This window comes from Coenobita brevimanus, chromosome 85, assembly GCF_032717465.1.
Source record: "Coenobita brevimanus isolate Jiangsu-jjx chromosome 85, ASM3271746v2, whole genome shotgun sequence".
Lineage (NCBI taxonomy): Eukaryota > Metazoa > Arthropoda > Malacostraca > Decapoda > Coenobitidae > Coenobita > Coenobita brevimanus.
Window position 1 is genome coordinate 4,503,431 of NC_137038.1, and position 15,473 is coordinate 4,518,903.

The following is a 15,473-nucleotide window of genomic DNA, read 5'->3' on the forward strand; positions in this document are numbered from 1 at the left end:
AGACTCTATGGAACCGGCATGGCAGGAGGACCATGGCAGGGACCAGTAGGAGTCCTGCCCTGCCTCAGAACCCCACTCCCCCTCCCCCCAGCAAGCCCACAACATCTTGCATTCAAGGTGAGGAATACTGCAGTGTCTGTATGTTATGAAGTCTTTATTAGGTAGGTAAATGTCCTCAAAAAAAAAATCAGGAAAATCACCCCCAAAAGTGAACCTGCAGCTGGCTTGGATACCATGAAACCCTTTAACATGTAAATATAAGGCTCCCATAACGTGAGACTCTCATTAACCCTTTCAGGTCTCCTGGCCACTATAGTGGCTTTCTCGGCAGGGGTCTCCTAGCCACTCCTGTGGCAGCATATTTAGGCATGAATGAAAACTGTTGCGTGAGGCTGGTGAATGAAATGAGGATACGAGCTGCTCCCCAGACCCCTCTGCTTCCACCAGGGATGCGCAGATTACAATATTTTAGTTTAAACAGTCTGGGAAGAGCTAATCATGGTGGGGGGTTGGGCTGCACATACTGGTTTTATTTTACTGTTGATCTGGCAATATCTTTTAATTTTTTTGGTATCAGACAGTTCATTAGCAAAAGAATATTGTTTGCAATATATTTTTACTGCTCTAGAGGATACATAGCTCTCAGCTCCTTCTCCCTTTCATATCCCCCTTCCTCCAGCCCCCTACCTCCCACCGATTCCCCACCCCTCTACCTCCCACCCTTTCACCTCCACTTTCCCTCCAATCCCCCACCCCCTACTTCCTCCACCCTCCTACCTCCCACCAATCCCCCACCCCTCTATCTCCCACCCTCCACTCTCCCTCCAATCCCCCACCCCCTGCCTTCCCCCTACGCACATAGTGCTGTGTCACAGGCAAGCAAGAGATTACCGCGTTGTATGTCTCAATATATATGAATTTCCTGGGTGTTAGAGTGTCTGACCGAGGGAGAATAATTACAGATTTATGATTTTAGGTTTCTAAGGTTGTTTCTATAGCCTTTTATACATTTACCATGCATTTATTTGTTACCAGGCGGACATACACGTGCAGCGAGAGTTGCCTTTTTCATTGACAAATGATTGTTAGTGTCTCCTTACTTTTTTCTGATTTATATTTCATGAGTTTCTCACATTTCCTGATTATAGGCCTGCTTATAACACTGTCAATTTTGAGAAATAATAAATATTTGATCACTGTCTCTACTGCTGCCTGTAAGTACACAGGACGATATACTTAGCAACAATAAACTAAACACACGTACGTACATAAAAAAGGCATGCTCGTAGGCTTATCCCCATGTCCTCACCCCCACAGCTTTGGCCAGTACAGTACTAAGCAAAATAAGAGCAAAGTAAAATCAGTTAGTCAGTAGTAACTAGTAAGTGATAGTTTTATATGGATCTTGTAGCTGTTTAGTTATTTTCTGTAAAGAAAACATCTCAAGAATCATTCACAAATCACGTGAGATATAATGTACATATATTACTGCAGTTTTTTTTTTTTAATGGAAAAACATGCAAACAATGCAATCATGTCGCCTATGCACCAAGAAATTACCTACCCACCGAGACGGCAATACTCACACGCTACCACACACCACTTGCCATGCAACTTCCCATCATTTTGGCAGCACTTGTATAGTGAGTAAAGCTCTAATGTTGTATAGGCAGATGTGTATTATTTCCCTGTGCATGAATATGATATTTTTTCTTTATTTGCAAACCCTGACTTTTTTCAAAAAAATGCGTCTCTCAAACGTGACCTTGGGACCTATTTGAGACCTGAAAGGGTTAAGCAGTGCCTTCTGGGTACAATATTCCTGTGTAATGCGGTCAGTGACTGTATAATAAATTCAGAATGTTACCACAGATACAGCTAAATCAATCAATCTACATATTACTACTTCATATTTCTCCATTTACTGTATATATAAGTCTTAGTTGTACATGCACACACTGATATCCAAAATAATGAATATTATTCTGGACCTAAAAATTATGTAAATGGTCCTACTGTCTTGTCCCTGATAAATGGTTGCTGAATATTCCTGAATGGCATCACAATTCAGTCATGTAGCTATACTAACCATCCTACCCAGTTCCCCATATATTATCCACAGGTGGGGAGATTAAGATGAAGGCTCTTTGGAAGCCTAAAGTTTTACTAATCATTAACAGCATCCCAGAAATTATTTATTGGTACTTAATCCCATGTTTTTCATTTCCTTGCTCTGCTTGCACTCAAACAGTGAAAGCATAAGGGTTTCATGCACATTTAATTCATAATGGATTGTAAGTCTGAAGTTTTTACAGTAAAATACTTGTTTATTTTTCAGAGGATGTTAATATGCATGGCATTTTATATAATATAGCATGTTAAGGGATTTACAACAAAGAACATCCTGTAAAAGGCTGCAACCTGCAACACTCCAATATCAAAAAGGCCTGCCAAGAAATTAGCTACTGATCATCATCATGAACTTCACACTAGCTTGTAAGCAAAATGAAAACAGTATGACAACAATCCCACATTATTTAAACAAACAGCAGTTCTAAACTGGCTTACTCTGTGGTAATACTAAAAAAAATGGAATGGTAACCCAACCATTCAAACTACAGTATTATAAAAAGAAGAGAAATTCAAGCTATCACTCACCTTCCAGTGCATGTTCAATTTTCTTGAGATTGCGAAGGATGCCAGCGAGTTCTCTGGAGGTGGAACGTGTGTGGCCAGGGGTCAGGGCCTGGTCTGTACTCTCACTCAGGTGTGCTAATACTTCCTCCAGCAGTGCTGCACGATCACCTTCCTCATCATATTGTGACCTTTGGGTATAAAGATAAGTTTCTGTGAGTGAAGGAAGCCTTGTGAAAAACTGATGTGTTTTGGTAGCTCATTTTGTTTATGCATCTATCATTCAATTCTTTACTTCCCCAAAAGGAGTGTAATGTAGGGACTTGGGGGTATGGTGGGCTACCATGCCCATACATTTATGGCAAGTGACAAATTGCAATAAACCCTAACCATTGCTTGGATTTAAAATCTCATGGGCCAAATCTGGTTGAAAGTACCTAAATACCTAAACCTACTGTATTACAGTAAACTCTCAATTATCCGATGTAAGTCAGCTGCGCCCTATGTCGAATAATGTGAAATGCCGGATATTTCACAGTACCCTTCCTTCGGCTCAACATTTGGTGTCGGGCCAGATACTGTGTTACTACCTGTCCCAACCCTCTATCCTAAAAACTTTCCCATGAGCAAAAGCTAAAAACTAAGCATAACATACAATAAAATAACACTGCAGTGGAGTAATACAGAGCTGGCTAGCTACCATTTACGAGCTGGCTGATAAACCTCAGCGTCAGCCATTGCATAGAACCACCAGTTACGTCCCGTTTCGGCACCAGATGTTGCATAATTTCACCAGATATTGCTTTAATAGAGCTGAGCCAGCAGCGCCATATATTGTGATGGCAGACAATTGAAAGTTTACTGTATTTTAATACTGCACTACTATGACACTATTTTCATGCACTTCTGAACATTAAACATGAATTACCAAAGTACTCTATAAATAACAGTCAGGGAACTAAAGCAAAAGTACTGGCTGAAAAGCACAAGCATACACTCCACGTATGGCATTAAGTACTTACTTAAGCTTCTGCAGTAATGTCTCTGAAGTGGTGCGGACCTTGACAGAAAGGGAGTGTATAGTTGAGATAACCAGGTTGTCAAGTGCTTCCATCTTGGCTCGAGATCGTGCGGTGGTGTTCAAAGTACTGCCACCCCTTGTGCTGCCACCAGATGGTGATCGTTTACCCTCACTTCCAGACTCATCCAACGATGCCTGGGGAAGGGTGTAAGAATAAAGTGTTTCTTGTGGTGCTTGACCTTATGTACTGATAACACTACAGTACAGGACTTGACTGTGTAACATTACAATACTTAACCTGTTGTAATTTTGAAATTTTGAGACAGGAAGTTTAATATCTATTACTGTAATCCCTTCATCCTAATGATATTCTTATTATATTCTACCCAATATCAGATTATTTCAATTTCCTAGAGTGATCCCTCATCTTGAAGAAGTTAAAAACTATCACAAATGACCCCTTCAACGAGGATATCATTTTTTTTTTTCTGATGTCAAATGTTTTAAAATCAGGACTGTGAAGAGCCTCTTGGGACTGATAGGTTTAAAATAAGATATTTCTCAAGATGAAAGATCTAAATGTTTTCTTGTCTAATACAAGGACAACACATGATACTGTACATTAACCGGTCATATACGGAAAGCAATGAAAGATGTCCCAAAACTGAACCATGGCTGAGCAGTCTAACCAGCAACAGTACTTGCTTTACATGACTTACACTAATAAACAGTACCACATGAGCAAAACAAATTTACAAATGCCCTTCCAACAAAGGTAAGGTTATTCATCATCCACTCACATGATGTAGTGTTGCCTACGTCTTTCTTCACCTCTTATCATTCATTTACTGTGTCTGCCCTCCTCTCTCTTGGGGGTTCTCATCCTTCAAGTCACCTTTTATTACTCTTCTTTCCACTTCAGGTGACTATACACTGAGTGACAAGCCTAATGGTTTCCTTGTGTTGCTGTTGGTGTTGTTGTTGATCAAATTATGTTGGGCTGAGCAGGCACATCAACCACAGGGAAGCAACTGCCCCTGCAGGGCCAACCCATGCAGTGAACTGATGTTCTCTTGTAGCTGACAGCACCTCACCAGAGCAAGATGTGGACTGCAGTGTGGAGGTTTGGTTCCTGAATGGATGCTGCATTTGTATCCCTCCACCCACTGAACTGGGGTACCAGAGCAAATCCACTTTACCCCATAATTTGGCTAAATGGTTACCACCTAATGGTGTACGTGGTGTCCTCGGTTACAGGAAACCATCAGGCTTGCCACTCAGTGCACAGTCACCCAAAGTAAAAAGGAAAAGAATAAAAAGTGATAGGAGGGAATGGAAGAAGTAGGAAGTGCAGATGGCAGACACAAGAGACAATGAGAAAGATGATGGAAGAAGTAGGCAGTATTACGTCATGTAAGTGGATGATGGTTGCCACTACCTACCACCATATGGTTCCTTGCATCCCAGAAAACCCTTTAAAGTCCTGGGTGGTAACTATATAACAAAATAACAGTGATGTGAGGCCTACTATGGTGACCCTGTCAACTGAGTGGAGAGATGCAAATACAGCATCCATCCATCCATACTTCCCCTTGCACCTTGCTATTGCGAGGCGCTGTCTGCAGCATGGGAACATTTGTTCACTGCATGGGATTGCCCTGCAGAAGTGATTGATGGATCTGCTTGGTCAGACAGATCCGGGTTACTCAACAACAATAACAACAACAAAAACTGTCTGTTAATAACTATAATAAAATCTCAAAACACATGCACTTCCTGTAGCCATAACAAAGTTACATGGGTTCTGGTAAGCAGCTAGAGATGGCAGAATGCTAAATTTGATTATACCACAAATGAAATCCTAACAAAATTTCCCTTCAATACATCAGCATATGAGCTTGCAACCAAGGGTATCAATGCCCTGCGTGGTAATATCATTACTCCAAACAGCCTTCCCTAAATCTGCAGTACAACATAACACATACACAGTGGTTAGTAAAGGAAAGCTGGAGACAAAAATTTGTCAAATATTTCATCTCCACTGTCTCACTTTCCTCTGCTGGCTCTTATTTCTAAACTGAAAGAAGTTTGGAATGTTTCTCCACCCACAGATGACTGTCTCTGATATGATGTGTCAGGGGTATAAAGTGACAGATATCTTTTAAGGGTGACACAGGCACAGTGGATCAGTAGGTGAATTTTTGCTCCTGACTGTTCATCATCATTATGGCTTTTTCCCACCCAATGATGGAGTTGGATGGAATCCATAAATGAGGAATGAGAAATGAAACAACCATTCACGTATCGTTTAAGCCTCTAGAACCCTGGCTCCAACTCACAGGCCTAACTATTTACACATGTCTTTCTTTAAGTCCTCATTACCTTGTCCTGATGGAGTCTGACAAGGTACTGTTTTTGGTTGAGTTTGTTTGTTTGTTTGTTTGTTGGCAACATTACAGAAAAATGGCAGAATGAAATTACATGACATTTTTAGGATAAGTGGGCACAGGTCCCAAAAGGAAGTGATTAAATTTTGGAGGTAATCGAGTGACCCTGAAAAGTTAAAATCAAGGGCATGGATTTTCAGAGGGCTATAACTTGAAAACTGTTGAAGACAGAGATATTTACTATTATGAACCATCCACTCACTCAACACAGTGCTGCTCTCGGGTGTCTGCCCTTTCCTCTCCTCCATCCTTCTTTCCTTCCATCCTCTTCTGTCTTTCTTTCCTTCATTCTTTCCAAGTCCTTCTGCCTACAGGTGACTTTACATTCCCTCTTCTTTCTTTACTTTATTCTTTCCTCTTACTTCTGCCTGTGGGTGATTCTACACTGAGTGACAAGTCAAATGGTTTCCTGTATACCAGGACACCATTTACTATGCTGGGTGGCAACCATATAATCAAATTTTGGTGCCTGGTAGTTTAGTGGGTAATTATAGCACTCCAGTCGGATTAAGCTGGTGAAAATTTATATCCAAGGGATGGTTTGGGTTTACTGCTCACGTAATGCCACTCAGGGATGAGTGAGGCTGGTCACTCTCATCTCATATTTCAAGACCAACTTGCATAGCCCCGGGCTCCTACGATCCTCATGGGGCAACGTAGGATTGGATGATGGATGGATGGATGAACATACAGGAACTCATACTATGGGCTTTCATTTGGCACCAAGAACTTTGATCTTCAATGACCATGAAAAGTCAAACTCATGGTCACGGATATTCAGCGGGCTATAACTCCAAACTTGTTAAGATAGAGAGATATTTACTATTATCAACATACAGGAAATCCCATATGGGTTTTTAATTGGTACCTTGACCTTTGACAGTAAGTGACCTTGAAAGGTCCAACTCAAGATCACAGATATTCATGGGGCTATAACTCAAAACTCGTTGAAAGTAAGGATATTTACTATTACCAAGATATAGAAGTCTCATATGGGCTTTCATTTGGCAGCATGACATTTGACCCTGAGTGACCTTGAAAGGTCAAATGCAAGATCACGGATTTTCAGAGGGCATAATTTGAAAACATTTGTGTCGTTACCTTAGACTTTAATTGTGCACTGACACTAAATGGCAGAAATGAGTCAGTATTTAACAGCAATAAAATAACTAATGTCGGGTGAGGTTTGTTGTGCCTGGCACCACTTGTTTAAAGTCTATGATGTGTACAAACAAATTGTTTCTTTACGTGAAACAACTTTAAGTAAGACATACAGGGTACTTCTGATTTATGAATGAGGGGTTAAAAAACATTCTCATTTCTCACTTTAGACCAACTTTATAGTGAATCATGAGCAAATCTACATGAGGAGCTTAATAACAAAATGGAACAACTTTATGGAAGGCAATTTTAAGTGAGTATGAACTGTGCTGTATTATTTTAAAGATACAAAACCTTTCTAGTGGGAGACCCAAGCACAGCTTCACCCTCATCTGAGAGTGCATAGGATGACCTCCTGGGGCGTGACGAAGGAAGGATGGGCTGGCGGGCAGGTGAGGTAGTGTGAGGGGAAGAAGACAGCTGGTGTGGGGAGGTGGGTGACCGACGCAGGGGAGAGCAGTGAGGCACAGGCTGTCCTTGCTGTATGGAAAGGCAAATACTGATGGTATTTTTTACAACTCTACTTTCACATAAGAGAGTAGTAAATGAATTATATACAAGTACTGTACATTTTGGGACAAAAGTCTGCCTACTATTTCACTGTGCCTACTTAACACTCAAGGCATGTTTGCCAGTTTCCTCCCTGACACATCATATCAAGGAGAACCATCTATAAGGAGAGAAAAGTTAACAAGTCTCTCTCACGTTAGGAATATTAGTCAGTAGAGGGAAAAAAAATAAATAAATAAATATTGGGCAAACCTTTGCCCCTGAAAGTACCTGGGAATACATACTGTCACACTCTGTACTAGTCAACTGCAGTGTAATACCAAATGCTACCAAAAATATATCCCTTTCATCCACCATCCACTTCATTTCCTCATAAGGAGCATATGAGTTTAGGGTTAAGCTGCTCAGTCCACACATCTAAGGCGAGAATGATCACAAGCACACCTGAGTGGCATTATGTGAACAAGAAACACTAACCACTTCTTGGATTTAAGCCCTTATGGACATCCAGTTGAAGTTCCTTATCCAATAAACCACCTGGTGACCATTTGGTTAAATGCTTACCACCTAGAGTAGAGAACAGGCTCCTGTGTCACAAGAAACCACTTGGCTTGTCATTCAGTGTACAGTCACTGCAAAGTTGCACTACAGTCAATGAATGGAAGGTGAGTGCCCCACCCTCCCTTTTTTTTGGCCAAAAATATATATACAACTTTTATCTTAAACATATCAGTGGCAGGTGGGAGCGCTCACCATCCAGTCACTCAATACAGTGCTGCTTTTGGGTGTCTGCCCTTGCCTCTCCTCCATCCTTCTTTCCTTCCATCTTCTTCTGTCTTTCTTTCCTTCATTCTTTCCAAGTCCTTCTACCTACGGGTGACTTTACACTCCCTCTTCTGTCTTTCTTTCCTTTATTCTTTCCTCTTCCTTCCACCTGTGGGTGACTCTACACTGAGTGACATACCAAATGGTTTCCTGTTCACCAGGAAACCATTTACTACACTGGGTGGTAACCAAATAACCAAATTTTGGCACCTGGTAGTTTAGTGGGTAATTACGGCGCTCCAATCAGAATGAGCAAGTGAAGGTTTATATCCAAGGGGTGGTTGGGGTTTATTGCTCACGTAATGCCACTCAGGGATGAGTGAGGCCGGCCATTCTCATTTTAAATGTCAGGACCAACTTGCCTAGCCCCGGGCTCCTACGCTCCTCATGGGGCAACGTAGGATTGGATGATGGATGGATGGATGGATCTTAAACATCTTTACATCTACCAAAGATTACATTAATGCAGTCCAAAACATTAAAGGGTAGAACATTGACTGACGTACAAATATCATTAACTCATAACCTGCGCCATTGGGATTTTTTTGGGTCTCTGTGGTGGTTGAGGAGGGGGGGAGTTCCTAGTATGGTAAACTCTCAATTATCCACTGTCACAATATCCAGCGCTGTTGGCTTGACTCTCCAGCGATGCTGGCTTGACTCTATTACAGCAACACCCAGCAAAATTATGCAACATTTGATGCCAAAACAGGATGTAACCAGTGGTTCTATGCAATACCCACCGTTGAGGTGTATCAACTGGCTTGTGAACGGTAACCAACTGGTGCTGTATTATTGAACTGTATTATTATTTTATTGTATCTTATGCTTAATTTTCATCTTTTGTTCATGGGAAAGTTGTCAGAATGGAGGTTTGAGATAGATAGTAATGCAATACCTGGCTTGACATTGAATATTAGGCTGATGGGGGATGCTATGCAATATCTGGTGTTTTGCTTCAACCAGCGTAGGGCTTGGCTGAACTAAGCTGGATAATTGAGAGTTTACTGTATTCCAATCTGATTCTTAAATATTGATTGGGAATGCAATGAAATATATGTTCCTAACTTCTTAGGTCATTATGTGCTACAGTTTAGGTGTTAGGGATATCTAAAGTTACAGTGGCATGCCACCAATCCAAAAAAAGTCAACACTGTCATTTTAATGGAAACTAATTTTAGGGTGATGAGAAGTTGAGTTTATGTTACTGCATGATAAGGTAAATTAGATGTCTCCATTTGACTTACAAATGAACAGCAGCTGACCATAATTCATGCCAGAACAAAGCACAGAAACTACGATTTGTAGCTCAGCTTCCATGATGTAAGTAGTGGTCAAACAATGGGCATTCTGGAATGTAACTCACAATTCTCGAGGGGGGGGGGGGAATGAACCAACACACATGGCAGGAACATAGTTCAACTGCTGCATTCTAACCACTAGATTATGAAGTACTTATCCATCTACAAGCTTCTCTACTCCAGTATCTCCAGGATATGCTCAACACTCACCAAACTGTCACAACTCACCTCCTCTTCCAATGAGTAAGGTCCATCATCTTCACCAGGGTAGAGATTCATAGGCTTCCGAGGCCATCTCCCAGCCGCACCCATCCCCTCAGTCCCATGGAAAGAAGCCGATCGTAACAAAGAACCAGGTGGACTGCAAACCAAGCAGGTATATAACATATATTACTGACGTCTTTATAGCCACAGGAATGAGAGGAAAATAATATTAGACACATATTTCACAGATGTCATAGGAGATGACTAAAAGTGGCAGAAGTATGGGACTAAAAACATGCCTGACACCTATGTCACACATATTCAACCTGGCTGCTACAATATACTGTACACAATCATTTACAAACATTTAACATAATCATTGTCAAATACATCATGAAAATATTTAAACCTGCAATGAGTCCAGCTTTGGCCTTTTTGTTAAATCATACGGCTCTGTAATGGTTTCACTCTATGGATTTCCAGACAGGTAACCAGTTTTCAGTGATCCGAAGAAAACATTTACAAGGACTGAGCAGAGATGATAAGGTAATGGGTTCTAGTTAGAGAGGTATTTGAAATGGACACAAAGTGGATACTACTGATTTAGCATAAAGCTACAATAGGTCAGAGGAAAACAAATATGCTTCAAAGTGGGTTGAGGATACACAAAGATTGAGTTATTTGTAGATGTTCATTTGCAAGTGTGATCAGTGAACTTAAACTAGCTTGATATGACTGAAATCATCATGCTTGTACTATGTATACACACTTATCAATGCACAGCAATAATTTTCTTTTACAATAGAATTCTGGAATGAAATCTAACAACATTTAAAGATAAACACTTCAATTACAATATGCTGATATATAACGCAGAAAAACCTACCTTGGGGATCGTTCAGATGTACTGTGAGCACCACTCTGATTCAATTTTTCTCCCTTCTTTTCAATATTGCGCTTGCGACCCTCTGCAGCTGCTTTCATTGGGTCATAATTCTTACGCCGCTTCCAGTTCTGAAAGTCGACCTCCTTAGACGACAGTGTGGAGTTGGAGCGTGGGGCAGGCCGTCTGGTGGGGGTCTCTTTTTTCGCAGGGCCACGGGAGGGGGACTTGGATACTGTCGGCTGTTGAAGACATTGGGATGTTGTGATCATTCTTGCCTTAAATGCTTGGAATGAGTAACCTAGCCCCAGTGCTGGAGAGGGATGCCTCTCCATGATGGAACCAACATACCTTATAACCAGTTATACAAATGTCCCTCAGCTCTCTCCTTCCTCCCTGGAAGGAAGATGGTGGACTGCAGGTGAAGGACAACTTCATTCTACGGTCAACTGGGATCATATTCTGATGAGCCTGGGGCCACAACAACAACCTAGCCCCAGTTTCCTATCCTCCTGATGGGTCACTAAAGGACCGGACAAATGAATGGTTACATGGATGGAGACCTTATAAATAAATGGATGAGGGAATTGCACATCTTTTTGATTAACTCATTCAGACCCAGGAAATCACTTATATTTTTGTCTTAGCTACTACCAGATTATTTAGCTTACAGGAGCACTCTATTAGTGAAGGGGTTACGAAGGCTATAAGTAATAGCTCTAGTTGTAAAAATATTCCTTGCTGGAGAGTCCCTCAAGTGTGCAGAGGAGTTTTTTATTTGGGAGATAGGTTATGTGCCGAAGGTGGGGCTGAAACTAGCTCTGTAGCTCGGGTAAGGAGCGACTGGATGAAGTTCCGGGACCTGTTGTCTCTCCTCACAACTGTCTCTCCTCACATTAAGAGGGCTCACCCTCCGTGCTAAGGGATCTTTGTATGCGGCATGTGTTAAGAGTACAGTATAGTGCTGTCTGGGAAGTAAAGGAAGAGAATATTCGTAGGCACAAACATACAGAAATTACAATAATTAGATGGATGTGTAGTGCGTCCAAGAATGCAAGACCTGTGAGGGGCTAGGATTATGACTGAGAGGAAGGATGGGACTTGAATGTATTGGCACTGTGATGAGGAGCGACTGATTAAGATGGTTTGGGCATATTGAGAAGATCGAGGACGACAATAGAGGGCTGAATGTAAGAAGTGTGAATGTTAAAGGTGTGGCTGCAAGTGGCAGATAAAAAAAGACCTAGGACAAGGCCATAGAGTGTGACTTCATGGATGAGGGACTGAACAGGAGGGCTACCAGAGATTGAGCAGTGTGGAGAGCTGCCATGACGTGACCAAGCTGATGCATGGAAGCATATTGGAACCTTTATAAACCACATGATATGTTACGATTCCTAGACTAAATTTAATAGACTGATGGCACCAAAAGTAAATACAGTCACTGTACTGGAGGAATTAAGACTGCAGAATATAGACTACTAAAAGTTTAATATTTCAACATGCAAACACTAATACTGTACAGCTCATATGTTAAAGTACTCCCTGCTATCAACTCAATTCAACACCTCACAGCAAGATGGCAGTAAGTCTTCATTACACTGAATGTTTCTTCTTTTTTCAGATGAAATCCAAAGTAAATTATAGAAAAACTGCCTGTTAAAGCTCCATTGCTGTCTATACAGCTGATTTACCAGTTTCCCCTATTTCAGTACCAATTACATACAAAAAGTTGTAGCACATTCCCGAAAGTTTTTAAAAAATTACTGTACTCTACTCCGACTAGTGCAATCGTTTTATTTAGTTGAAAGTGAGCCATAAGAGCCTCGGAGTGTTAATAAAACCCATTTGTTCAAATATTTCCACCCACCCACAAAGAGACTCATTTCAGCACCTCAGCAGAAGACATTATACTCCTTTCAATTTAACTTGGACTAAAATTGCTCTCTCTTCATCTTCTATCTATCTACTGCCAGATGTCTCAATCCTGTAGGGAGGGGCCACAAACAAACTGCCTCCATGTCACCCTGTTCAATGCCATTTCACTGCCCTGCTCCCAACTCACACCTCCCTCTCTCATATACCTCTCTACTGCATCCCTCGATCTCATTCTCAGCCTTCCCCTCCCTCTCCCCCCATCCACCTCATTCGCATACACTCTCTTCATTAGTGTCTTGCTCTCCATCCTCTCCACGTGGCCAAACCACCTCAATGTATTTCTCCTAACACTTCCATCACATCCACACCACAAAGCTCCTTCACTTCCTCATTTGTCAGTCTGTTGCTCCACATAACTCCACATGGTCCACTCAAATAACTCAATTTCCACTGCCCTCACTCTTGAATTGTATCCTTCCAGGTCCAAGCTTCACTACAATATGGTAGGGGTAGTATCATAATACTGTTATGCAGTGACTTTTTTACTTCCATGCTCACTTCCCTGTTCCTTATCACTGCTCTCAAAGAACCAGCAACCTTTCTTCCTTGTTGTACCCTGTCATGCACTTCACCTTCCAAACTTCCATCCTGACTCATCACACTACCCAAGTACTTAAATGCACTCATTTTCCAGTTCCTCCTCATCCTGCCTCACTGTACATTCAGTGGCTTCATTCTCTCGAAAACCATAACTTTACTCTTCCCTACATTCACCTTTAGATTCTGTTTCTTACACTCCCCAAACTCATTCACCAAGCCTTGCAGTTCCCCTCTGTCTTCACTTAACAGTACAGTATCATCTGCAAACAACAGTACAAGGAGTTTCCAAACACTGCCCTCTCTCATTAGGGCCGCTCCAACATCCACTGCCTTACCTTGTACCTCTTTTATAACCCCATCCATATACAGACTGAACAACCATGGGGATGACACATCCTTGTTTCAATCCAACATCCAAATAGAAAAATTCACTCAGTTCACTATCCACACGCATTGCAGCTTTAGCACCCTCATACATACTCTTCACAGCATTCAACTTCCCATTTACTCCATATATTATTAATACTTCCCACATTCCTTGGCTATCCACCCTGTCATATGCTTTCTCCAAATCCATGAAGGCTGCATACAACCTCTTTCCCTTCTCTAGAAACTTCTCCACTAAAGACCTAAGAAAGAATATCTGATCTATACAACCTTTTCTCTTCCCAAAACCTCCCTGTTCTCCAACTAATTCCTCTGTTACTTCCCTAACACTATCAATAAGTATCCTTGCATATACTTTTCCTATTACACTAAGAAGACAAATGCCCCTATGAATACCACACACTTCTTTTTCCCCTTTTCCTTTGTACAGGGGCATAATTATACCTAATTTCCAATCCTTCGGGACTCCACCTTCCTCCCAGACCAATCTGCACATCTTCCATCTCCATTCTACTACTATCTCTCCCCAATACTTCAGCATTTCACCACACACTCCATCAGTTCTGAGGCTTTCCCCATTTTGACTTTCTTAATTATTTCCACTACTTCCATCCTACTGATTTCTTCCTCTCTTCCAACATCCCTCCTCCCTGCCATTCTCCAGCCTCGCATTTCTTTCATTCTCTATGTTCAACAATTCCTTAAAGTGTTCTCTCCATCTGCTCACTTTTTCTCCCTTCTCCACAAGCAATCCTCCATCACTCCCCGACTTACTTCTTTATCACCCTGTCCAACTCTCTTTACCTCCTTCCAGATAATTTTCTTACATTCCCTCTACTTTACACTCAAATTCCTTCTAAATTCCTCATCCACTCTCTTCTTACTTTCTCTTACTAATCTTTTCATCTCTCTCTTCCTCTCGATATATAACTCTCTCTTCCATCTCTCAACTTCCTCCACATTCCGTTTCTCATCCACTCAATATAAGCTTTCTTCTTTTGCACCGCAGCCTGTCTCACCTCTTCATTCCACCATGCTGTTGTTTGCACGGCTTTCGTCTTCTCTTCATTCCAAACACTACCTCACATGCTGCACAGATTTCTTCTATGAATAGCTTGCACACACCTTCCATGTCCCCCATCTGCCCCAAATCATATATACCCAATCGCTCCTCCACTTCTCTCTTATATTCTGCCTTTTTTTTCTATCCTTTTGCAACCTTTCTACTCTCCTTGTGTGGGCTACTTCCTCCTGCCCTTCCCTTCTACTCCTCCAATTCATTTTAACCCTGACTTTCACCATCACCATGTGGTGGTCAGAAAGTCCACTCTCCAACCTCCATATGCTCTTGCATCCACTACACACCTTCTCATTCTATCATCCACACACACATAATCAATCATTGCCTTCCATTCATTCAGTTCATCATCCACCCTTCTCATCACTCGTCATGTATACCTGTCGATCATTTTGTGCTGAAAAAAGGTATTGGCTATCACTAATCCCCTCCCTGCACAAATGTCCATTAGAGCACTGCCATCTCATCCACTTCTGCAGGCATATCCTACTCTCCACCTTGAATGCTGGATTGTAATGGCAGATTAACATCGGTATATTATGCT

At 41.5% G+C, this 15,473-nt stretch overlaps 1 protein-coding gene across 1 annotated transcript in view; it reads right to left on the bottom strand.

Moving 5' to 3' along the window:
- LOC145410403 (uncharacterized) overlaps positions 1-15,473 on the bottom strand; it is an 88,213-nt gene that overhangs the window by 14,605 nt on the left and 58,135 nt on the right. The window contains exons 13-17 of the mRNA XM_080280555.1: positions 10,990-11,228; positions 10,128-10,260; positions 7,558-7,743; positions 3,657-3,850; positions 2,659-2,825 (exon numbers count right to left, since the gene is read on the bottom strand). Of these exons, the coding sequence (XP_080136681.1) occupies positions 2,659-2,825; positions 3,657-3,850; positions 7,558-7,743; positions 10,128-10,260; positions 10,990-11,228 (919 nt within the window). The remainder of the gene's footprint in view (positions 1-2,658; positions 2,826-3,656; positions 3,851-7,557; positions 7,744-10,127; positions 10,261-10,989; positions 11,229-15,473) is intronic.